The 25,138-nt window shown below is 37.1% G+C and overlaps 3 protein-coding genes and 1 pseudogene across 6 annotated transcripts; 2 read left to right on the top strand and 2 right to left on the bottom strand.

Annotated features, from left to right (window-relative positions):
• The first annotated feature begins 6,359 nt into the window (after positions 1-6,359).
• LOC110614314 (F-box/kelch-repeat protein At3g61590) lies at positions 6,360-9,619 on the top strand. Of its 4 annotated transcripts, none has more exons than XM_021755823.2 (2): positions 6,360-6,838; positions 8,156-9,619. In XM_021755823.2, the coding sequence occupies exon 2, from the start codon at positions 8,171-8,173 to the stop codon at positions 9,386-9,388; it is 1,218 nt and encodes a 405-aa protein (XP_021611515.1). In that variant the 5' UTR covers positions 6,360-6,838; positions 8,156-8,170; the 3' UTR covers positions 9,389-9,619. The 4 variants fall into 4 exon arrangements, with proteins under 4 accessions (XP_021611515.1, XP_021611516.1, XP_021611517.1 ...); XM_021755824.2 differs by lacking the exon at positions 6,360-6,838 and adding an exon at positions 6,853-7,144; XM_021755825.2 differs by lacking the exon at positions 6,360-6,838 and adding an exon at positions 7,164-7,942.
• A 4,588-nt stretch (positions 9,620-14,207) lies between these two features.
• LOC110614691 lies at positions 14,208-17,823 on the top strand (annotated as a pseudogene).
• A 796-nt stretch (positions 17,824-18,619) lies between these two features.
• LOC110614596 lies at positions 18,620-19,784 on the bottom strand. The gene is made up of 4 exons (XM_021756162.2): positions 19,674-19,784; positions 19,295-19,588; positions 19,101-19,205; positions 18,620-18,994 (listed from the first exon to the last, which is right to left on the bottom strand). Exons 1-4 carry the CDS (start codon positions 19,782-19,784, stop codon positions 18,620-18,622), a joined length of 885 nt encoding a protein of 294 aa, XP_021611854.2.
• A 724-nt stretch (positions 19,785-20,508) lies between these two features.
• On the bottom strand, positions 20,509-24,128 carry LOC110614592. The gene is made up of 6 exons (XM_021756158.1): positions 23,870-24,128; positions 23,308-23,608; positions 23,083-23,216; positions 22,732-22,971; positions 22,422-22,635; positions 20,509-21,328 (listed from the first exon to the last, which is right to left on the bottom strand). Exons 1-6 carry the CDS (start codon positions 24,126-24,128, stop codon positions 20,509-20,511), a joined length of 1,968 nt encoding a protein of 655 aa, XP_021611850.1.
• Positions 24,129-25,138: the final 1,010 nt, after the last annotated feature.

Raw genomic sequence — 25,138 nt, 5'->3', positions numbered from 1 at the left:
AGAATTGGACGATAACAACGTCTATTTTATTCCCATGCTTTAAAATACAATCACTCTTTTACATTTGATAACATCTTAGGGGAAGTACCTTTTCAAATGCTGGATATTCCAAGCATAAGGCTCAGGGTTTCCCTATAAGTCTTTGATCCGATATACCCCTGGTTTGACCACTTTAACTATTTTGAACGGGCCCTCCCAGGTCGGTGCCAGCTTTCCTACAGCCACTCTTTTTTCCGTAGCTTCCAGATTTCTCAGGGCCAGATCTCCTACCTTCAGGCTTCTTTCTCTGACCCTTTGATTGTAATAACGAGCTGCTCTTTGTTGATAAGCGGCTGTACGAACTTGAGCTTCCTCCCTGATTTCCTCTAAGGCATCCAGGTTACTTCTCAGTTTATCACTGTTAGCATTCTCGTCATCAAACTAGACCCGATGTGTAGGGACTTGTAGCTCGATTGGGACCACGGCCTCAGTACCGAATGCGAGTGCAAAAGGCATCTCTTTAGTGGACGTCCTGGGGGTAGTTCGGAGTGCCCACAGGATGCTGTTGAGCTCCTCTGCCGAATTTGCCTTTGCCCCGTCCAGCCGCTTTTTCAATCCCTGGAGGATAGCTCTGTTAGTGACCTCTGTTTGGCCGTTGGTCTGAGGATGGGCCACCGAGGAGAATTTGTGCCATATACCCATATTCGCTGTGAATGCTCTGAAGGCACTGCAGTCAAATTGTCTGCCGTTGTCTGAGATGAGTACCCTCGTTATTCTAAACCTGTAGATGATGTTGCCCCACACGAAGTCTATCATCTTACGGGCTGTGATTGTGGGGATTGCCTCTGCCTCTGGCCATTTCGAGAAGTACTCCACAGCCACCACTACAAATTTCTTCTACCCCTTGGTTTTGGGAAAATGTCCTAAAATGTCTATTACCCACTGTGAAAACGGCCACGGGCTGGATATGTTGGATTGAGGAGTGGCCGGGACATTGATGGCATTAGCGAACCTCTGGCATACATCGCATCTTCAGACAAACTCTTCTGCCTCCTTTTTAACAGTGGGCCAGTAATATCCTTGCCTGAATATTTTGCTTGCCAGGGTTCCTGCGCCTTCATGGGCTCCACATATTCCCCGATGTATTTCTTCCATCACCTTTATTGCCTCTTCCGAGCTCACACATCAGAGCCACGGGCTGGATTTCTCCCTTCTGTACAGGGTTCCCCTTACTGCTTGGTAATTAGCAGCTCGAGCCGCTATTTTTTTCGCTTCTTCTTTGTCTTCAGGGAGCTTTCCCTTCTCCAGGTATTCTAGGTATGGAGTCATCCAGCTTTGGCCTTGCTCCACCTGCAATACAGCGACCGTTTTGTCAAAAGCAGGTGTGCTAACATGTTGTATTACACCTCATCTGGGAGCTGCTCCAGTTCTTCCCTAGACAATCTGCTAAGCAAGTCCGCCTCTTCATTCTCTTCCCGAGGTATTCTCTGCTATTTGACCATGATCCCTTTGCTCTTGAGCTTGGCCTCTATGGCCTTTACCTTTGTCAGGTAGTTCTGCATGGTAGGGTCTCTGGTCTGATATGCCCCGGTAATCTGGTTGATCACTAACTGGGAATCACTATTCACCTCGAGGTTGGTTGCCCCTACTTCTATTGCTACTAGCATTCCATTTATCAGAGCCTCATATTCTGCTACATTGTTAGAGGCTTTAAATTCCAGGCGCAGAGCATAACAGACTTTGAAACCCTCGAGTCCTTTTAGCATTATTCCTATGCCACTGCCCCCAGCGCCGGATGCCCCGTCTACATATAACTTCCAACTGAACTCTTGTGAGGGCTGCCTCTCTCCTTCACCTTCCAATGCTTCCAAAGATGACTCACCCGGTTCCGTCTGCTTTTTATTGAAAGAGCACTCTGCTATGAAGTCAGCAAGGGCTTGAGATTTTATGGTGGTCCGAGGTCGGTACTCTAAGCAGTAGGGGCTAATCTCAATGGACCACGCGAGCATCCGACCTAAAGTTTCTGGCCTGTGGAGGATCTTCTTCAACGGCTGGTCTGTCATCACTACTCCTTGGTGGCTTTCTAAATAAACCATGAATTTTCTAATGGCCAGCAACAGAGCATAGGCTATTTTTTCGATATTCAGATATCTGGTCTCGGCGTCTTTGAGCATCTTGTTAACGTAAAACACTGGCTTCTGTTCGCCTCCTTCTACCCTTACCAACACGGCACTGACAGCGTGTTCTGAGGCTGACAAGTAAATCAGGAGCTCTTCCCCTTCCAACGAACTGCTGAGTACATGAGGCGAGCTAAGATAACTTTTGAGCTCTTTGAAGGCTTCTCGACAATCTTCAATCCATTCGAAGTTCGGAACTTTTCTCAACTTCTTGAAAAATGGCAAGCATCTCTCTGCCGACCTTGACATGAAGCGGTTGAGCCCTACTACCCTTCCAGTGAGTCTCTGGACGTCTCTTACACAGGTCGGCTCGGGCATTTGCAGGATGGCTTCTACCTTCTCGGGATTGGGCTCAATGTCTTTTTCACTTACCATGTATCCCAAAAACTTTCCTCCCCTGATGAAGAAAACACATTTAGCTAGGTTCAGCCTCATTCTATACCGCTTCAGCACTTCGAATACCTCCCTCAGATCTATCAGGTGCTGCTCAAAAGTGGGGCTTTTCACCACCATGTCGTCCACGTATACTTCTACATTCTTGCCGATCTGATCCTTGAAGATTTTGTTCATCAATCTTTGATATGTTGCCCCGGCATTCTTCAGCCCGAAAGGCATGGCCTTATAGCAGTAGGTCCCACAGACGGCGTCACTTAATGATCTGAGATCGAGAAAATAGGGTTTTTACAAGGGTTGTCTAAGCTTAGTCTGAGAGGAGAATGCCCCTCTCCTTTTATTCATTTCCTTCGTCTGTCAGTGACGTGTAACTGCCTCATTGCCATTGGGCCATCTGTCTCTGCCATACTGATACGGTTGTACGAGAGTATCATATCTCTGTTTCATGCGTAACGGCCATTTAATTCTCTCCTGGCACGCATGCGGATGGACCTATCAGGCGAACAGGCTGGCCACCTTCTTTCCTCCGGGCTGAGCAGGAAGATGAGATTAGGACTAAGTCCATGGGGGATCTGATCTTAGGGCCGAAAGGACTGGGCCGGCCTGATTGAGAGATCTAGATGGAGTTCGGTCTCAAGGATGAGCGGGCTGGACCTGGTTCGTTCAGGAGGCTTAGAAGCCTTCAGATCATGGACTGCCATCATGGGCCTGGCCTTAGAACGGGTGGAGAAATCCGGCGGTTATCAATTATAATTTAAAAAATAAATGTTGTTGATAAATTTATATATTATAGAGTTATTAAGATTTTTCCAAACCTATATGAAAAATTCCAAAGTTCTGAGAAATAAAAACATGAGCAGGTGTCGATTACAAGTACCAGCTAGTGAAAAGGCAGGGGAAGAAGAGTAAGATTGTATGTACTTGGTAGAAATGGGCATGGACGACAAACCAATCAGGGGAGAGGTAACCGGTAAGCGAAGAAGCCAGCAAATGCTGAGGCATAGAGAGGTAGCAGTAGCCTGTTGCACGGAGCACGATGTGATTGATTGATTGATCGATAAATACAAATAAAAAAATTAATAACCAAATCAATCTTTAATTAAACAGATCAAATTCAGAGATGGAAAAGCAAAGTACAATGGTGACGATCTTTAGCAAATCGAGATTATACAAATCTCAGTTTTCATGGGATACCGTATCTGACTCTACGGCTCTGCACTCTCTCTTCTCTACCAATTTCCTCCGGAGTTTGCACCAATTTGCTGTAAAGCTCCATCGTCTGCACGTATCTTTGCAGCGAGGCCAAGGTATATTTCTCCCCTTTTTGTATTTTTCTATAATTTATGTGCAAGTTAAGGCGAGTCTGGTGGATGACTGATGGGCTTGTTTGCTTCTCTCCCCTGAAGTATTATTACCCATCGAAAGAATTTGGAAAACAGAGGCTAGATTCAGTTTGCTTGTCCACTCCTAATGCAGACTTCCCACCAATCATGTCCATTTTTTTTAATCTCCTCGCCTACGTATGAAAATTCCAGAAAACTTCTAAAATCCCATTCAATTTCAATCACCATCAAGTTTTTGTAGTATGTGGGATTATAGTTATAGCTGCTCCATCCAATCTACTTGTTTGGCAAATCATTTAGCTCCAAGTTGGCAACAGGCAACCGTCTTACTTGATTTGGTGATAGAATTATTCAACTAATCCATGCCAATCACTCATCTCCTTACATTTTAAGCTTTGTTATAGGCATCACATTCATAGTTAATTTTGATACCGACTACTCTATAAAATAAGGCAAAAAGCTTTTCCACATTAATAAATTATGTTGAAATAGATCACTGCACTATAGATGGTGGTAGTAACATAGCCTAAAAAGTTTCACATAGAATAAATTTTATGGATGATCGACCCTACAAATTCCAACCACCAATTGGTAGTGACATTTTAGTATGCTTATGGCGGCATCCATGATGAAAATAAAATACTAAAAGAGTTGGCATGGAGATTTTGATGTTCACTTAGGCATTTACCCAAACACCATAGCTTTTGTCAAGAGTTATGAGCAACTGACATATTTCTGAACTTAAAAAAAAAAAAAAAATCACTCGTTGTGATTACCCCAATTTCATGGCCCAAAGGTTTGCATTTGCAATGATTTTCTCTTTACATATTCAACTTTGTATCGTCTCAATCTGTGATCACTGCTGGCTCCACCAAATTGGATATGATTGTGCCTTTTTATCCCTTATTCTAGTTGCCGAGGCCACACTACAGAACCCAATCTGAACTCAAAAGTTGGCCTATTAGAGTCAAGCACATTAACTGCACCCCCTTAGTAATTCATTACTACATCATTTCATGAATATAAAATATTTTTAATTGAAATGGCAGTTGGTGGGCTTTTCCTGAATAAAGTGTATTGCATAACAAGACAAAATTGAGGGATTTTAAAAACCAATGATAAAACGAAAACACATAAAATAAAGTATTAGAAGTGACAAGTGACTTAACGGCCACAATACTGGCCTGGCTGGATTGGCGAGCTATTGCTGTTGCCACTAAAAACCTTTTCCCCCTACCGTATATGAATTGAGAATTTTAAATAAAAAATTTAGTTACATTTAACTTTAAAAAATATAAATTACACTTTGATATTTTTAAATTAATTTTTATAAATAGAATAAGACCATATAGAAATGTTAATTATATGAGAAATATTTACTATTTAGTAAGTCAATTTTTATATTTTTAAAAATTTATTAAAATATTTTTATTTTTTTATTAATAAAATAATTTTTCATTCAATTTTATTTATTTTTATCGTTAAAAATATATTAAAAAATTAAATTACTTCCTTTAAAAATATACTAAAAGTAAATTTTAAGTTGTTGAAGAAAAAAATAAAAAAAATGATTGAGTTTTAAAAATTGAATCATTGAGGAAGAAGAAAAAAAATGAAAGTATTGAGATTGAAATTGAATTTTATTTTCTTTTTATTTATTTTTAATGAAAAAATAATGAAAGAATTATTTTGTTGATAAATAAAAAATAATGATATTTTAATAAATTTTTAAAAATATAAAAACTAACTCATTAATAATAATAATTTAAAATTAAATAATAAATTTTCTTGACATATAAGATTTATTACTAATTATATAAAAAAATAAGTGTATTTTATATAATTATTGGTTATGAGTTTAGTAATCAATTGCATATAATTCTTGATATTAAAATAATAAAATAAATTTAATTTCACATGGTTCAATTTATTTATACAGCTTGTACTTAGGACAGAGCTTTGCAATCGCAGATCCTGCAGGCAGGACATGCATGTTCCATTCCGTTTCTTGTTTTATCTTGTGGATGTTTCTTGATTAACAAATTGAAATTGCTGTGTTAATGTCGCCTACAAGACCCACTAGAGTTGTCTATTTCGCTTTTTTTTAAAAAAAATGGGTTGATTCATCTTGTTATGAAATTTTGTGAACTGTGCATGAGATGCTGGAAACCCCATAAAACCATAGATCGATGATCCAACATATTTAAATTTAACTAAAATTTGTGGAAAAATAAATTTTAAATAAATAAATGAGATACTTTTGTGCATGAACTAAACAAATTGTTATTGAATGATACCTGGAAATAAAATTTATCCTATGATTCATTTTATAAAAAAATTTAAATAAATTTTTATGATTACATGTGTTAATTATAAATAAAGAAAAAGAAAAAAGAAGAGAAACGTGGGGATGGTGAGGAAGGCAGCATTATTATTTTCTTTTTGATTATGGCCAAAATCCCAATGTATTGCTTGAATAACACCTCAACCATTTACACTCTTTCCATGCTCTCTGTCTTCTTGCACAAAAACCAAATCCCACGCGCCGACATACACTCTCTTCCTATCTATCTTCTACACACAAACACATCTCCGCTATAGAAAGCCCGCCTCTCACTTCATCCCTTGCCTGTCGTTTGTTGTTATATGAAAAAGGAAAATTAAAAAAAAAACCTCTCTCAAATGGGTTGCTCAGGCGTGGGTTACCAGCCATTTCTGGAGTGGCCATTGTCATGGTTTTCTACCATTTGAAGAAAATATCTTTCACCATATCCCATTTCGTTTTTGTCGCTGTGTTCTTTAATACTTTCTTCTCATAGCGAGTTGATCTATACTCGCTATTGGGGAGTTTTTTTTTCCCCCTGTTTTCTCTTTGCGCCATTTGTGTTGGTCTTTAAACTGGCCTCACCCACTCGGGCACTGACCGTGTAGGTGGCGTAAAACGAGGTATGGGTTTTCAATTTTATTAAAATCTTGTTATGAATGTTCCTTTTACTTTTATTGTGCATTTCAGTGATCTATCTGTGTTTTTTCATCTATTGATTGGTTTAGTTATTGATTAATTGTTTTTGGTTGAAGGGCCTTTGATGTTTGATTGATGACTACGTGTGGCCTAATCTTTTCCCTCCACCTAACATTGTTTTATTATTTTGACTCATATAATCGCTTTTAGGGTTCGATTTGTTAAAACCACGGAGGTCGTTCTTTTGGTTGAAACAAGATCACTTGTTTTGCATCAATAAACTCGTTCTTGTAAGAATCCTTTTTTTAAATGTTGTCTCTCTCCCAATCGTTTTTATCTTATCCTTTTCAGATGATGTATCTTTCTTGTAGTAACAATTTAGTGATTAGTGTGGGAAATGTTCTTGAATAAGATTTCAAATTCGGAGATAGTACTGCTGCTATGTCTTGTTTTTCGATTTCTTCTAGTATTTGATATTCATCCCTCCTAGGTTTGGTGTCTGGTTTATGGGCTTCTGGGTATGCATATAATTTTAATTTGGTATTTGGCAGGTAAACTGCCATAGTTTTATTTTCATTTCTTTCTGGGTTCCCCTTTGGATTCTTAATTCCTTGAAATGGGGAAATTGCTCCAACGTCTCCCTGTCTATGCTTACCGTTAGTACCAAAATTTATTAGACTAGTGTTACTTCTTGTTGAGTTATTTTCCATAACATAAAGTTGAGCTTTTTTTCTTCCTTGGCACGTCTGCTTTTGTGGGTTGGTGAACTGATTTTTCTCATGTATTTTTAGGGTATTGCTCATAGGTAATAGGTTGTGTCAGGTTCTATCCTCATTTACTGTGGGGATCTATGAGTGGGATATTTAAGTGGTAAATCCATGGCATTAGTAGACCACAATCTGATATACATGGAAGGTGGAAGGTTATGATTATGGGTTCTATACTTTTATATGTTCTTGTTGCTTTGCCTGCTAAGATATAAACATAATGTGTTGGTTGCAGGGTTGTGCTTTTCCATGATTATGTACAAGGATGAGATCTGACTGCAGTATAAATGGGATGCTAATAATAATTGGATTAGTGTAGTGGTGCGAGACTAGTTCTTTTGCTGCCCCCTGTCCCCCAGTCCTAGTTACAATTTGTACATTGGAAATGGTTCGCCATGTGATTTGATTTCCTGATTTTTTTTTTTTTGTGACCTTTACTTTGGTGCTTTAGCTTTTCTATAGGCGACGGTTTTATAGTCTTATCTTATATAAATTCATTTTTATCTTAAAGTTTGTTCCTTCTCTTTCTAACAGACCTGTTGTTCATTGATGGAGGGAGAAACATCATGGATCAATGATTGCTTTGATGATGTGGCAAGAGACATTGGTGAGTTTGATTCATTCTCAGAGCTTAGTGATGAAAGCAGTAAAGAAATTAGTGCAGTTTCTGTGGATTTAATCCTGCCTGATGATCTGTTGGAACGGATTCTAGCTTATCTTCCTATTGCTAGCATCTTTAGAGCAGGTTCTGTGTGTAAAAGATGGCGTGATATTGTTAGTTCGAGGAGGTTCTTATGGAATTTCTCTCATGTCCTTCCACAAAAACCCTGGTACTTTATGTTTACAAGCTCTGATGAACCTGTTGGCTACGCCTATGATCCTGTCCTCCGAAAATGGTATGGCATTGATCTCCCATGCATCGAGACATCCAGTTGGTTCATTGCTTCATCTCATGGTTTAGTTTGTTTCATGGACAACGATAGCAGAAGTGATTTGTATGTCTGCAACCCCATCACCAAGTGTTGCAAGAAGCTTGAGGAGCCTCCAGGTTTAAAAATAGCTGATTACAGCGCACTTGCAATTTCAGTGAACAGGAAGCCGCATGGATATACCATCTCAATTGTAAAGTCTAAGCAAGTCCCAGGAAATTTTTTTCAATGGGATCTTTCTATTTGTACTTATGATTCTGAAACAAGGATGTGGGTGGCTTCTTGGTCTGAGGTTTTGACTGGGTGGAGAAGTGGTGACGAGAGTGTGATCTGTGGTGGGGTTTTGTACATTTTGATTTACTCAACTGGGGGTGGCACACCAGAGAATCGCCATGCTTTGATTACATATAATCTCTCCTGTAGATCTTCTCGTGGTTTATTGATAAGGAGTTTCATTCCTGTGCCTTGTCCACTTACTTGCGGACGTCTGATGAATTTGAAGGAGAAGCTGGTAATGGTTGGAGGAATTGGTAAACAAGACCGGCCTGACATAATTAAGGGGATTGGGATTTGGGTCCTAAATGGCAAGGAATGGCAAGAGATTTCTCGTATGCCTCACAAGTTTTTTCAAGGATTTGGGGAGTTTGATGATGTTTTTGCCAGCAGTGGCACAGATGATCTTATATATGTCCAGAGCTATGGGGCTCCAGCTCTTCTTGTTTTTGACATGAACCAGAAACAGTGGAAGTGGTCACAGAAGTGCCCAGTGACAAAGAGGTTCCCGCTTCAGCTTTTTACTGGTTTTTGCTTTGAACCAAGGCTTGAGATTGAGCCATAATTTGTTTCTTGTTGAAATTTAATATGGTGCTGATAACAAATTTGTCTGAAAGTCCCACATTCTCCTTTTTGTTTGTTTTGGCTCTTACTTTCAATCATCATGAAATTTGTTGTGGAAAATTTGACACCAAATGTAACAACAGATAGAGCTTCTCATTCTTAAAAATGGGAATATTATTCTTTGCATTGGGAAATATATATAAATACAACTTTGTCACTGTTTTCTTATTGACATTCGGATTAATTTAGATTCACTTTCTCATATAATAAACTTAGTATCCATTTTGCGAAGTATTGATTTTTTACCAGTTTATGTTTTTGATGATTTATGATAAAATGCATTTTATACTTTGTAAATAGAAAGCCAGTTGCTGGATGTTCACAATTTGTGTATTTAGAATAGAATCTTTGGATGTCTTTTTCTACAAGAAACAAATTATGTTTTTCCACTCGATTTGTGCAACAAAGTATAGGGCAACCACTAGATCTAACTTGTAAGAATATCTTTGTCAATTAAGCTCTGATTTAGAAACAAAGAACAAAAATGACTATGTACAAAGGAGTGGAGGCCAAAACTCAATTCTAATTGAGGAGGGAGGCAACCTTGATACCTGGTAAGGGCACAGAGAGAATGCACATAACGACAAAAGAGGCAGAGTTAACTATTAGAGAAGAAAGAAATATAAGAAAAACTTAGGTTTTCACTTTCTCATAAGTTAAAAGAAAAAACCTCAGTTGTTAATTCTTGATTTTTAAAATTAATTATCTCCATCTTTTTAACATCAAATCAAATAAAATAATGACTCATGTCACATGATTTTTTTTTAGGGTAATTTACGATTTAGTCCCTGGATATTACCATTATTAATAAGTCAGTCCCTGTATTTTTAGAAACCTATTAAAACGTCCTTATGTTTTACTTCCGTCAACGAAATAGTCCTTCCGTCCTATTTTCCGTTAAAATTAGATAAAGGAGGTGAGAGAAAATTTTTAAAATCCAATTTTACCCTCAAATAAAACCATTTATTTAGTCCTTGTATATTACAATTATTAACAAGTTAGTCCTTACATTTTCAAAAATCTATTAAAATATTTTTATCTTTTTTCATATCTATTAAAACGTCCTTATCGTTTTTTTATGTCAACCAAATAGTCCCTATCTTTTCTCAGATCTATTAAAACGTCCTTATCGTTTCTTTTTGTCAACGAAATAGTCCATGTCTTTTCTTTCGTCCTCCTCCTCCTCCTCCGAAAAAGAAGAAGAAGAAAAAGAAGAAGAAGAAGAAGAAGAAGAAGAAGAGAAAGAAAAAAAAGAAGAAGAAGAAGGAGAAGAAGAAGAAGAAGGAGGAGGAGGAGGAGAAGAAGAAGAAGAAGAAGAGAAAGAAGAAGAAGAAGAAGAAGAAGAAGAAGAAGCAGAAGAAGAGAAAGAAGAAAAAGAAGAAGAAGAAGAATGAGAAGAAGAAGAATGAGAAGAAGAAGAAGAAGAAGAGAAAGAAGAAAAAGACGCAAAAGAAGAAGAAGGAGAAGAAGCAGAAGAAGAAGGAGAAGAAGCAGAAGAAGCAGAAGAAGAAGGAGAAGAAGAAGAAGCAGAAGAAGAATAATTGATGAAGAAGAAAAGGAAGGAGGAGGAGAAGAGAAAAATAATGGGGGGTAATATAGTCTTTTACTATATTTTTAACGGCAAAAATAGATAGAAGGACTATTTTGTTGACGGAGAGAAAACATAAGGATGTTTTAATAGGTTTCTAAAAATACAAGGACTGACTTGTTAATAATGGTAATACCCAGGGACTAAATCGTAAATTACCCTTTTTTTTATATATAAGGAAACAAAAATCTAGTATCATTGTGGACGTCTTCATAATAAGTTCACTTTATCATTCTTTCCCTTAGTTGAAATAAAAAATTCCATAAATATTCCATTTAATTATTTTTCTCTATAAAATGAGAGACTTTAATTTTTTTAATTATAAAATTATTTTAAAAGATATTAAAACCAAATATAATTTTGTAAAAATTTATTTAATTCATTTATTGTAAAATGAATCTTTCCAAATTATATTTGAATAGTTGATAATAGGTGTATTTACGTAATTTTAATATTATAAAATATTTATATATTGAGTTTAATTTTATTTAAAATAGATTGATTCATTTAAATTTTGATGTATTAGTAGATTAAACAACATAATATATGTTTAAATAGTTGATAGTAAGTATATTTATGGAGTTTTATTATTCTAAAACACTTACATATTAAGTTTAATTTTATTTAAAATAGATTGATTTATTTAAATTTTGATGTCTTAATATGTTAAATAAAGATTGGAGAATAATAAGAGAAAAATCTAATTTGAGCTCTACATTTTAAAATCAAATGTGAGCGTAATCAAATTCACGGAATGATAAGAAGCAAAATCATGCTTAAACTCTAATTCCCAGACGAACTGTGTTATGGACTACGTTATGAGCATAACATATTCGACGAATCAAAGTCTAGTTTCAAATTCGAGAAATAAGTAGATAATTCTCATATGCCAAGATATACTAGACTTTGTTTTTAGTCACTTGTATTTAGGTTGAATTAGGACTCTTAGCATTATAAAAAGAGGACATTCTAATATCATATATCATCTCATCTCCCATCTCTCATCTCTCATTTTCTATTCTTAATTAGCTTAGGAGGCTAAAAACACTCTTCTTCTTGTAGTGTTTCAGCCATGAACATGTATGACTAAGGTTCTTCAGTTCAATTGTTATGAGATTTATGTGATTCTATTATTTCTTAATTGTTTTTAATATTTATATTGTTCATGTAATTAGTGTTTATTATTATCCTATTGATTATTATAATAAGAGCCGATTCCATAATTAAATCTGTAATTATTTAGTTCAATATGAAATAAATGGTGAATTAGGTTGTGTAAGGCTTTTTTAAGAAACAATATAATCTAACTTAAATGAATCGAGCTAATTGGATTAAATTTAATTGTTTATTTCTTTGAATTAGTTTTATTTATTTTCACTTCTCTACATTCAAAATCTCCCCTCATTTTATTTTTTTTATTTTTTATTTTTTATTCATTCAATGAAATTAATTTACTTATCGGTCTCTATAAGATTGCTTACTATTATTACAAATTTTATTTTAAGCAGAAATTTATTTTTGGTGGTTTCGACGCCCATTAAATTTTAGTTCCATTGTCGGAAACTGGTTCTAAATTATTTTATTAATTCTTTTTGTTATCTTGCAGGCAGACTCGAGTTCAATCCGGAAATCGAGAAAACCACAAGAAACTAGGGATCAAGTGCAGGTTGTTGAGGAACAGATTGTTATTGAAGCACAAGTTGCCATTGAAGAGGAGATCACTATTGAGGAACAGATTGCTATCGTTGTGGACACTGAGGAAACAACATTTGACTTGGATAATTCTTTTGGTGAATATGACATGGAAGAGAAAATGTCTGAAGAATAAGTAATATAGGATGTTGATAATGCTGATGATCCTCATAGACATTTAATATGCGCCAGCTTGAGACCAAATGGAATTATAGAAGAACAAATCAAAATAAGGGCCTTTCCTTTCCAAGTGGTATGCTCCAGCATGAGACCAAAGGGAATTATAGAACAAATCAAGCTAAGGGCCTTTCCTTTCTCTCTAGCTGATAATGCAAAAGATTGGTTGTATTACCTACCTCTAGGTTTAGTCACTACATGGAGAGAAATGGTAAAATTATTTTTGGATCGATTCTTTCGTGCTTTAGAGCTTCAACAATTAGAAGAAAAATATCGTTGAGTTTAGAATTTATCATCTGATTATTTTAGTTGAAAATCTTCTTACAGAGAAGACACAACAATTTTAGTAGTGTTTCTGTTGCAGTGATCAGCACGTGCTGTCCGAAAGAAAATGCTAAAAAATGAAAATTTCAAAGAACAAAAAAGCTTTGAAGTTGTGTTATATTTTGCGATAGTTGATTTCTATCAGAGAAACACCATGAAGAAGCTTTGAACATCTTTACAAGTCATTACACTATGATTCAAAGCATATCTCTACCGTAAATACTAAAGAATATACGTCTTTCCTAAATTATATTGAACAAATATTTCTGTCAGAAAACTCGAATTTATATCCTTGCTAAATTATATTGAACATCAGAGTGAGAAAATGTTATGGGTCCTTGAATAGAATTTCGCAATTCGATTAACTGGAAAATTCTCCTCTCGTCAGACTGTTTTCCCTTGTTAATTTTTCCGCTTTTGTTTAAGGAATCTATAGTGAAATAAATCAAAAACTTGTTCGAGAGAATTTTCAAATCTCATAAACTGATTGGACAATTTTGAATGTCTTATTCAATGATCTCAAGTATCTTTTTATAGTGAAGGTTACATTTAGATTACATCAACATTTGAATTTAATATACTTTCTATCTTCTATTAAAATTTAAAATTTAAAAATTAAACTAAAAATAGAAATTAAAAAATCAAATTAGAACTAAGATATTGATCTTGCAACCACTTTGATAAGAATCTATCAAATCCTATCTTCTATTGAAATTTAAAATTTAAAAATTAAAATAAAAATAACAATTAAAAAATTAAATTAGAATGAAAATACTAATTTTATTTGTTGCAACCACTTTGATGAAAATTTATCAAATATAAGGATAATGCATATTCATAACCGAGAAAATGTAGGGCATTATTGCATGCTAAAGGAGAAACAAAGCGATAAAAGACCGCTGCTAAAATGCTCATTATTAGTAGTTGCGTTAATGTTAGCTTATAATGATTGTCTTTTGAAGGAAATATTTGGGATGCTGTGAGTTTTTATTTGTTCCATGGCATGCCTTTTGGACCTCTCTATTCCAACACACGTGAAGTGATTTAATATGGTCCCTTTTCTTGCTAAATTTTAGTAAAATTTCAGTTAGATAGATGCAGTGCAGCAACTACAATCTTAGCTTGCATTTTACAAAGTTTATTACAAAGTCTGGAATCTGGACCACAAATTAAGCTTGAACAAGCTTTGCCTTCTTCACTGAACAATTTTGAAGGTTTTGCCTTCAGCTGTTCCGTCTTAGTCCCACATAGGGTCTGTATAGGTCAGATGTGGCAATAGCCAACTTACGAGAGATGGAAAGAAAAGAAAAAGGTTTGGAGAGACAAGGGAAAGGCAAAAAGCAACAAGAAATGGAGGGGAGAAAAAAGTTCAAACACTGGATTGTACTGGTAGGGAAAAGAGGAGGCCCATCTACTCCATCGCCCACTTGGAGGCTTGAGTTTTCTTCTCTGGATGGGAACAACAGCAGCAACCCCGTTCATGAATTCCTCAATACCACCACTACTGTCTCTGCTAGAAAGCTCTGTGCCAACTTTTGGGAGATTCTGCCCCAGCTCCAATCGGTACTTCCCAAAATTAACAAGAATATTGGTTCTAGACGAGCTCTTCGCGGCGAACACAAGATAAAGAAGGCTTTTGAGCTTCGCACCCATGTGGTCGACCCTCCTACTAACTCACTTGATCAGGTTTATTCTTCGTCGAAGGCATTTATTGAGTGGGAATTTTTGGGGTTAATGGGGTTCAGAATTTCTTGAATTTTTTGGAGATTTTTTGCCATTATATTTTTGTCAGTGCCAATTTTAATTGTTCGTCTGTGTTGATCTTCGTCTGTACCTTCCTTTCTTTTAGTTTATTTTTGAGCTGATTAATTGTCAAAGCAGAAACATTCTTAGCTTTTCTGAATGCTTGCTTTTAGTCTTTCTTGTTGGCTCTGCAATTCTCATACTTACTGCTCAAAAAACAACAATTAATGGGTCTTGTTGCCGTAAGAATAATTTATTTGGCTTTGGAACTGCATAGCTTGATCGTTATAATTTTTTTTTTCCTTTCTGATTTTAGGGCTTTGTATGGTTATCACTTCCACATCATCAACATTTCAGATTAATCTTAATTTCCCTGTTATGCAACTTAAGCTTGTGTACCTTGGGGGTTTATTCATTGTTGAACTTATATGAAATTGATTTTGCATATGATGGAAGAACATTTATTGTCATGTTTCTTTAATTTTAGGTATAGTTTCCATAAAGTTTTGATCCTTTACTCTGATATTGCCAGCCAGCAAGTGCAAGTCCCTCAAGGAGACATGTTGCTCAATCATTTTTGCAACACCATCGTTCAGTTGATAGAAATTGCTGTGATCCACGGCCGCTATCTTCTGCAAGTTGTGCTAGCTCAATGGAGGTAGTAAGGTTTTCTCGTGGCTTATATTCCTCACCTTCTTCTGCTTATTCCTCAGCATTGCATCTCTGTTTCTATATGTTTCCTAAAGTAGTTCTTGTGGTACAGAGCTGTTTTCTCCTGTAATTTAATTGCCATTTTCTTCTCAGGTAGCGCCTTATAAACCTTTGCGGTCTTCCCCTAGTTTCTTGGATTTTAAGTGCCGGAGAGGTGAATCAAATTATAGCATTATAACATAATTACTCAAAGTGCTCAACCGAATTTGGAGCCTTGAAGAACAGCAAACGTGCAATTTGTCATTGTTAAAATCTTTTAAAATGGAACTGGATCATTGTCGGTCACAAAAACAGGAGTTGCTAAAAGAGAAACAAACCAACAGGCAAGAAATAGATGACTTGATGAAGCAAGTTGCAGAGGATAAAGCTGTCAGGTAGAACAAAGAGCGTTGCAGAATCAAAGCTGTCATTCAGTCGGCATTAGAAGAGCTAGAAGATGAGAGGAAGTTAAGGAAGCACTCAGAAAGCTTGCACCGGAAACTTGCTCCAGAGTTTTCTGAAGTGAAATCTGCTTTCTCCAATGCTTTAGAAGAACTTAAGAGAGAGGAAAGCACGGATTTTATTGGAAACCTTTATGTGATGAGTTTGCCAAGGGAATAAGAGATTATGAACAAGAGGTGCAGTCCTTAAGACAGAAACCTGGGATGGATCATGCTGGTACTGACCGCGAGTGGTTCTTCATATTTCAGAAGCATGGCTTGATGAGAGGATGCAAATGAAACTAGAAGAAGCTGAAAATGATCTTACTGAAAAGAATACAGTTGTTGACAAGTTAAGCCTAGATATAGAAGCCTTTCTTCAAGCTAGACACTCCAGTGAATTGAAGAAAGATGGACGCTTTGTGATGAGGCAATAAACAACTGCTCGCGGTGGGAATCCTTTCCACTAAACGAGGCTGTAAGTGCACCTGGAGCTGCTGCTGATGAAGAAGATACTATGGACAGTGATTCATATTGTATTGAACTAAACAAGGGTACAGGTAAAAAACAAAACATGGGCAGCTCCAAACGACGGGGTAATAATACTACATAAAGCCATCTTGAGGACGTATTGAATTTGGATTCTATGCAGAGAATTGCTGGATCGAGGGAAAATGGTAAGGGCCGTATGATGCATGCACAATTGAACTCAAATCATGTGCTGGAAAACTTGTTCCGAAATCATGCATCGTCATCTGAAGGTGATAAAATTCATCCTGAAGGTGTTCTAAAAGAAGATTCTTGTGTTCAGACAGCATTTGCAGGACATGCAAGTCCAGTGCAGCATTGGATGTCAAAATTGGAATGTCCAGAATTTGATAAATCTGAGACTTCTTTGCAATTACCTAAGGGCATAAAGGAGAATACTGTGAAGGCAAAACTACTTGAAGCTAGATTGGAAAGCCATAAATCTGGGTCAAAGGTGTCTAAACACTCTTAATCAGGATATGGGTGATGTAGATATGCCTGAAATAACAAGGTTTTTCAGGAAGAATCTTTTGTATGCATGCCTTAGTGGGCAAGATCTTGTTCACTCTTGACATACTGGTTCTGCAAAGTTTCCAAGTAGATTGTATGTTAGTTTTGCTTTTGTGGATCTTGGATTACCTCTGCAGATGCAAAATGTATTGGAGTTGACTGCTGAGAGCTAGAATGTATTATATGACACTTAGAACCCGGAAAATATTGTTAGATGAATTCAATTTAAAATTGAATTGAATTTGTATATGATGACCGTCGGGCTTCATCCACCCTGACCAGGTCAGGACCGAGAAAACAGAGTCGGTCCAGATTCCGTGAAGTCTCTTAGGCCGAACAGCTGCTCTTCAGGCCTTGATCCAGTCACACGGGGCAGGTCAAGTCACATGTGAGTCCGGGTCCAATGGAGAGAAACTCAGTCCGGTGATGTGATGTGATGAAGGATGGCATGTTCAGTTGCTTCGCAGCCTCGCCTACATGCGCGTCGGAGGAAATTAAATGGTCGCCTAGCGTGGAAAGGGAGTCTGATGCTTCTGTACGCACGGACTTGCGTGACAGAAACAAGTGTCACTGTAATAGAGAGTGTTAAACGTCACTAACGGATAAAAGGAAAAGGATAAAAGGACGGAAACACTTTTCTCTTCATCTAAGTTTACAATTGCACTATAAATCTTATTTTCTGGATCTCAGAACATCAATATAAAATTTTGTTTCATATTGCATTGAACTAATACTATTTTAATATTTAATCATATCTTTTAATAGAGTTTTCAATTATAATTATTGCAATCTTTTGATAGATGAACTTTATTTAATTTACTAAATATATTTCAGTAGAAAACATAAAAGTAATGTTCATAAGGAAAAAAAAAATTACATAATTTAACTCTACACAAAACACTACAAGAAAATAAAAAATTACCAACGGAAATTTTCATTGGTAAAGACTGATATTCCGTTGGTGAAATTTGTCAGTAACGGATCTGTGACGGATTTAGTCCGTTGGAAAAATCTTCGTTGGTAATTTTACTCACTAACGGAATTAATGTCCGTTGGTGACAGTGACGGATCACCAACGGAGATTCCGTTGCTGACAGTGACGGATCACCAACGGAATCCGTTGGTAAATCATAAATATTTTCATACCTGTTCCCCTGTACATTCATATTCATCCAATTCTGTTGGTAAATCATAAATATTTTCATATTTGTTCCCCTGTGCATTCATATTCATCTATCATCATCCATTCATATACATCCATCATCATGCACATTAATAATACTATAAACGTAAAAAACCAAATTACTCATTCAAATATATGTGAAACTTAAAGAATTTGTACTACAATTATAATTTGAAATAAAAATGATCAACTGCTCATAACAAAATATACATACTAAACTAAACTAGCAAGTTCATCATCTGTATCATCATCACTGTCTGTATGACGATCACCAATGACAGGGGCATCATCATGCCGCTACTGTGGAGACGGAGCTGGAGGTTCCCTAGGAGCAGATGACTGAGTGGATGTCCCAATACCCTGTTGTGACATCATCCTATGCATAAACGTCTGTAACTCGTCCAGCACTATGGTAATTCGACTATTCTCTATCTCTAGCCGATCAATTTTATTCTGCATCATGTTCATTGCTTCAATTGTAGGAGGATCCACTGGGGGTGCAGAAGTGTGTGAAAAGGAAGAATGAGATGGCTCATGAAAATATGCTGAAGCCTGGGACCCTAATCCATAAACTCGACTCTTTTTCTGCCTGCCAACTGCTTCGTAGTACAGTTGGGCCTCATTTATGGGCGTCGGCTCATTGCTTCCCTCCTGTTGCTGTGTTGCAGCCTCCTTCAATTATATGCATTTATCCTACATTACAAATTAAAAGTAACGTATTAGTAAAACGACTTAAGTCCATCACAAATGTTACTAACTACATTTAATATCAACTTACATAAATAGCTTTTGACCTAGCATCAACAAACTCGTCCGTCCCCTTTCTCTTATGTATGGCCTCAAAAAGCTCATGAGGATGTGGTTCTCTGCCTAGTCTTTCTCTCTGTTACCAATTATAAGAAGTGTAGCATTTATCATCGAAACAAATTATTTATAAGAAGTTAAACATAGAATAAAAATATTTACTAATACCATCCTCTGCTGGTGGGTATACTGTGAAACAGATCTGCATGCGTGCTTGGAAATGCCAGATCCTGACCCTCCAGCCTCACTGTGCCTATTGGCAGAAAACTTATCACACTTCTCTTTGTAATCAGAAGTGTTCCAAGTTTCCTGCCACTTCCTCAAAACAGAATCTGGTGTAGCAAGATTCTTCGTCTTTCTTTTCCTGATTTCCCACATTAAGCCCCTGTATCGCTCAGCTGCATTTTTCTGCCATGCAATTTTTACCAAGCTGTCAATTGCTTGGTCCCATATGAAGTATTTCTGCAAAAAAGATTACATTTTATGAGTAGTTAGTAATTAAACATTTCATAATATAGGTCAAACTGCTAAAATAATTATGCTTCACCTTGAATTCCTGCCAATAAAACTCCTTAGTTTCATTGGGCACTGTCTTCCAACAGTGGCCTTCCTCGATCAATCTTTCTTTCACTATCAGAGTAATCCTGCGGCTGCACATCTCCGACGGATGTAAACTACATGAACAATGGTGAGTAAGTAAATGGTAACATCTAAATTAATCTTAATTAATAAACAATTAACTATTACTTATTGTTAATGAGTGAAATATTCTGTCGGAATGACTGTGTTCCACCTATAGCAGTGGTCGATGCAGCTGATGCTGAAGCAGATGCAGGAGCAGATGATGGAGTAGATGCTGATGCAAATCCTGTCCCTCTAGCTGATGCAGTACCAAAAGGGGATGCAGGTTGAAGTGAATGTGTATGTGATATCGCTGATCGTGGAGCTGCAGTAGGGCGGTGAGGATGTAGACTGTGACGGTGAGGAGGTGGAAGGGGACGGGGAAGTTGTGCATCGGTACGTGGTGGAACTGGTGTATATGATCAATCTCCATGACATGGCTGTATACCGGATGCAAGTGGTACCCATATCTGAAGTTCCGTATCCCCAAGTCCCGTCGGTGCCCGTGGTAAATGCGGCTCATGCTCTTGTACGTCATCTGTAGTCGCGTCCTCTTGACTTGCACTAGCAGGAAGTTGAACCGGTCCTCTGGGCTTCTTAACCCTTCCACGTCCCCTCATCTGTGAACAAACAAAAATTGTCATTGCAAAAAATAATATAAAGTTCATAAATATTAAATTAAAAATGTACAACTGTATTAAGTTACTCACTGAGAAATAAATGAAATATACAACTCAAACTGATTTACAATATAAATGAATTTATTCTGATTCATATGAATTGAACTCATTATCAACATCTGCATCTGCATCGGAATCAGGGTCACTAAGGAATTCGTCTTTCTCTGTCGAAACGTCATCATGAATCTCAGTCATTCCTCCGCTAGGATCATTCAGGCAGTGTTGTTGATTAATATCATCCATATTTACTTCAGCGTAATCTAGGTCATCTTCTTGAAAAGGTTCATATGTCTTTGAAGATGTTTGAGATACTTCAACAACGGGTCTACCTTTAACTTTCATCACAGCCCACCAATCATTTTTGTCATGACGCTTACTCGGGTATGAAGCATAAACGACTTGTGTTGCCTGAGAGGCCAATACAAATGGCTCGTACTTAGTGTATCTACGCTTATTGTTAATATTAACAATTCTATACTGTCTATGCACTTTGGTGCCCGTATTTGGTGTTGGATCAAACCAGTAACATTTGAAAAGTACAGTCCGCTTAATTGGTAGCCCTGGATACTCCAATCGCAATACCTCGACCAACTGTCCATGGTAGTCACTTTCTTCAGAACTGTAATTACTCCCTTTTATACATACACCAAAATTCATTGAGTTACTACTTGAACTTCCATTGATTGTGTTGAATTTACATCCATTAACACAATACCCATTAAAAGTGGTGACACTTCTGAGTGGTCCCTTTACCATATCTTGTATAAGCTGATTTTCTACATTGTTCTGCAATTCATGGGCATACTTGTAAAACCATTGGACAAACTCTGTCTCTAGTTTTTCATCAACAGCTGCATCTGTGATATTTGTTTGTGCCGACTTTACTCCCTCTACATAAATGCTATACATACAAAGAAATAAGTAATGTTTAACAATAAGGTACAATATAAGAGGTATTAGACTATTAGTATAACTACCAATACTTACTCAATATATGTAACAGCCCGGACGTGAACCCCGGCACTGTTACCGTTCACGGCCCAGGGCTATCCCTCGCCTGGCCTCTTGCCACCTCGGGCTTTCCACTGGCCCCGTGAACAGCTCTTAACATCCATTCACCCTCACGGGTTCCTGGCAGGATTTGTCCCCTTGGGTTCTTGCATCGAATGCATCCTTCCCCAAGTGGATTTGACCCAAATTTCCCTTTGGAAATTAGGTCGCCTCCCCCACTACTCGAACCCTTGACCTCCCACTTTAAGGGAATAGTCTGGTGAGAGTGAGTACCAATTATTCCATTGGAACAATTGGTACTCACTCTCACCAGACTATTCCCTTAAAGTGGGAGGTCAAGGGTTCGAGTAGTGGGGGAGGCGACCTAATTTCCAAAGGGAAATTTGGGCCAAATCCACTTGGGGAAGGATGCATTCGATGCAAGAACCCAAGGGGACAAATCCTGCCAGGAACCCGTGAGGGTGAAGGGATGTTAAGAGCTGTTCATACGCCAGTGGAAAGCCCGAGGTGGCAAGAGGCCAGGCGAGGGATAGCCCTGGGCCGTGAACGGTAACAGTGCCGGGGTTCACGTCCGGGCTGTTACAATATATGTTTTCACCTCTGGATAATTTAATAGAATATATGTTTGAGCAGCTTGAATTTCATCTTCAGTCATATATCTGGATTTCCCTTTTCCGATAGTTCTACCTGTGCATTTGAATATGCTTAATTTACCCGGTACGTCATCATTATAGACAAATTCATGCAAGTTGCGTGGAACCTTTCGATGTCTGGTCATTACATGTGCTTCAAAATAATGAGCAGAAAATGCACCTGCTTCTTCTACCAAGTAAGCATTGCATATTGAACCTTCAACCCTTGCTTTATTTTTGACGTTGTTCTTTAACTTTCTCAGGTATCTAGTGTGTGAAAATAAAAATTAGATATGTATACTAATTAATTCATCATGCTAAGGAATGAGAGTAAAGAATTAGTACATGTACCTCTCAAATGGGTACATCCACCGATATTGTACTGGTCCTGCAATTAATGCCTCATATGCAATGTATACTGGTAAATGTTCCATTGAATCAAACAGACTTGGAGGAAAAACTAGTTCAAGCTTATAAAGGATCACAGGAATTTGTTCATTTAACCGTTGCATGTCCCAATTAGTAAGTGTAGTTGAGGTGAGTTCTCTAAAGAAATTGCTAAGCTCTATTATTAGTTGCTAAACATTATTTAGTAAGAACTCTCTGAGAGCTATAAGAAGAATTCGTTGCATGAAAACATGACAGTCGTGGCTTTTCATACCAAAAAGTCTAAGCTTCCGACTATCAACACATCTCCCTAGATTAGAAACATATCCGTCAGGGAATTTTAGTGTTTTAAGCCAATCACACAGTATCATCTTTGATTGGTTGTCCAAACAATAACATGCTTTTGGATATTTTTCGCTAATTGGATCTTTCTTCAATTCTGGTCTCCTGCATATTTCATTTAAATCTTTCCTTGATTTTATATTGTCTTTTGTCTTCCCCGTCACATTCATCACTGTATTAAAAATATTTTCAAATACATTCTTTTCAATGTGTATTACATCAAGATTGTGGCGAATTATATTTGAAGACCAATATGGCAAATCCCATAATATGCTCCACTTACGCCAACCAGTTCTCTTTGAAAGCCGACCATTTATTTCATGACTGTCAATGTCTATTATCCGCCTCAACCCAATTTGCTCAATTTCTTTTAGCAAGTATTCTCCAGTTCTAATTGGCGGCGATGACTTCGATACACTTTTATTTTTAATAAAAGATATCTTGTTTCGACGGAAAGGGTGGTCGTCAGGCAAAAACTTCCGATGACTGTCAAACCATATTTGTTTACCTCCCTCTTTTTAATGTAAATGCATCTGTGTTTTCCATACAGTAGGGACATGCAGTGCATCCTGCTGTGCTCCACCCTGAGAGCATTGAATAAGCAGGGAAGTCACTAATAGTCCAAATTAAAGCAGCACGCATAGTAAAGTTGTTCTGCCGGAAAGCATCGTAAGTATTCACACCAGTTGCCCAAAGTTCTTTCAATTCTTGCACTAATGGCTGCATGTACACATCAATCTTCTCTTTCGGATTCTTGGGACCATGTATGATAATTGTCAGGAACATGTACTCATCTTTCATACACATACCTGGTGGCAAATTGTATGGAGTTAGTATTACTGGCTATGAAGAATACTGTTGCCCAGATTGACCGAATGGTTGAAATCCATCAGTGCAAAGGCCGAGTCTGACATTTCGGGCCTCCAGTGCGAAGGTTGGATGAGTTTGGTTGAAATGCTTCCAAGCAGGAGCATCTGAACAGTGACGCATCACCCCATCCTCAGTTGCATGGTCATTGTGCCAATTCATATACTAAGCTGTAACACACGATGCATAAAGTCTTTGCAAACGTGGTGTAATGGGGAAGTAATACATCTTTTTGTATGGTATTTGACTCTTCCCTTTCTCCACGGTGTGCTTGAGGCGTTTGAACCTTTCATGGTCACAAAATTTGCATCGTGTAAGTTCTTTATCATTTTCCCAATAAATCATACAACCATTAATACAACAGTGTATCTTTTGTACAGGAAGCCCCAATCCTTGGACTAGTCTCTTTGTTGAGTAAAAGTTGTCCGTCATGACATTGTCACTCGGTAACATCTCCTTCATGAGTTCACATATCTGATCAAAACACCATTATGAGAAATGATGTTCCGCCTTCAGATTTAGTAAACGTGAAACAACTGATAACTGGGAGTGAGTTTCACATCCAGGCCATAGTTCTTGCTTAGATGCATTTAACATATCATACAGTTTCTGTGCAGCCGAGTTTGGCATCTCATATGTATCATTATGCATTACATGACAGCTTGTTGCATCCATGACTATGTCCTCAAAACGATTGAAATTTGGGTGATTAACACTGTCAGAACCATAAGACATGTCTAATAGTATATCACCATATCCGTCATGCACTTCAGTTTCACCGTGCAAATACCAAACAAGGTAATTTTGCACAAAACCATGCTTCATTAAATGATATTTAACTGTATTTTCATCTTGAAAGCTACGGTTTTGACACTTAAATCAATTGCAAGGACAGCGAATCTGATCGCCATTTAAATATTCTGTGCAGGTCTTAGCCTTCTCTATAAATTCATTGATACCCTTTAAATATCTGGGATTCAGTAAGCCATCTTTGAGACGGGCATACATCCAACTTCTTTCAGTAGTCATATTAACTACAATAAAGATGCTGATATGAAAACAAAAAACTTATAAACCCTATCTTCAAACAGAGCCTGAAAACCAACAATTAAATTATGCATTATATATAAAATATGCAGTAATTATATCATGTATAGACATTACTGAATTTCAAAGTCAAATCTAAATGATAATCTGATAACGTCATTAATTTTCGAACCAAACATAAGTGAATTTGAACTTGCCTTATATCAATTGCAGTATCTTCTAGTGGAGGGGGAGGTGGCGGGGCAGTATAACCAGGTTGGTTAGGCTGTTAATGAGAAATTTTAGCAATCAGTACATGTATTCAGCCATCATCCATATCAAAAGTGCTTCATGTTTGGAATATCTATCTATCCAACCACACTTAGTTTAAATGTAATGGCTTAATACATTTTCATCATATCGGTAATTGAGGATGTGGTGAAAAG

Source organism: Manihot esculenta, chromosome 5 (assembly GCF_001659605.2).
Source record: "Manihot esculenta cultivar AM560-2 chromosome 5, M.esculenta_v8, whole genome shotgun sequence".
Taxonomy (NCBI): Eukaryota; Viridiplantae; Streptophyta; class Magnoliopsida; order Malpighiales; family Euphorbiaceae; genus Manihot; species Manihot esculenta.
This window is presented reverse-complemented; position numbering and strand designations above follow the sequence as displayed.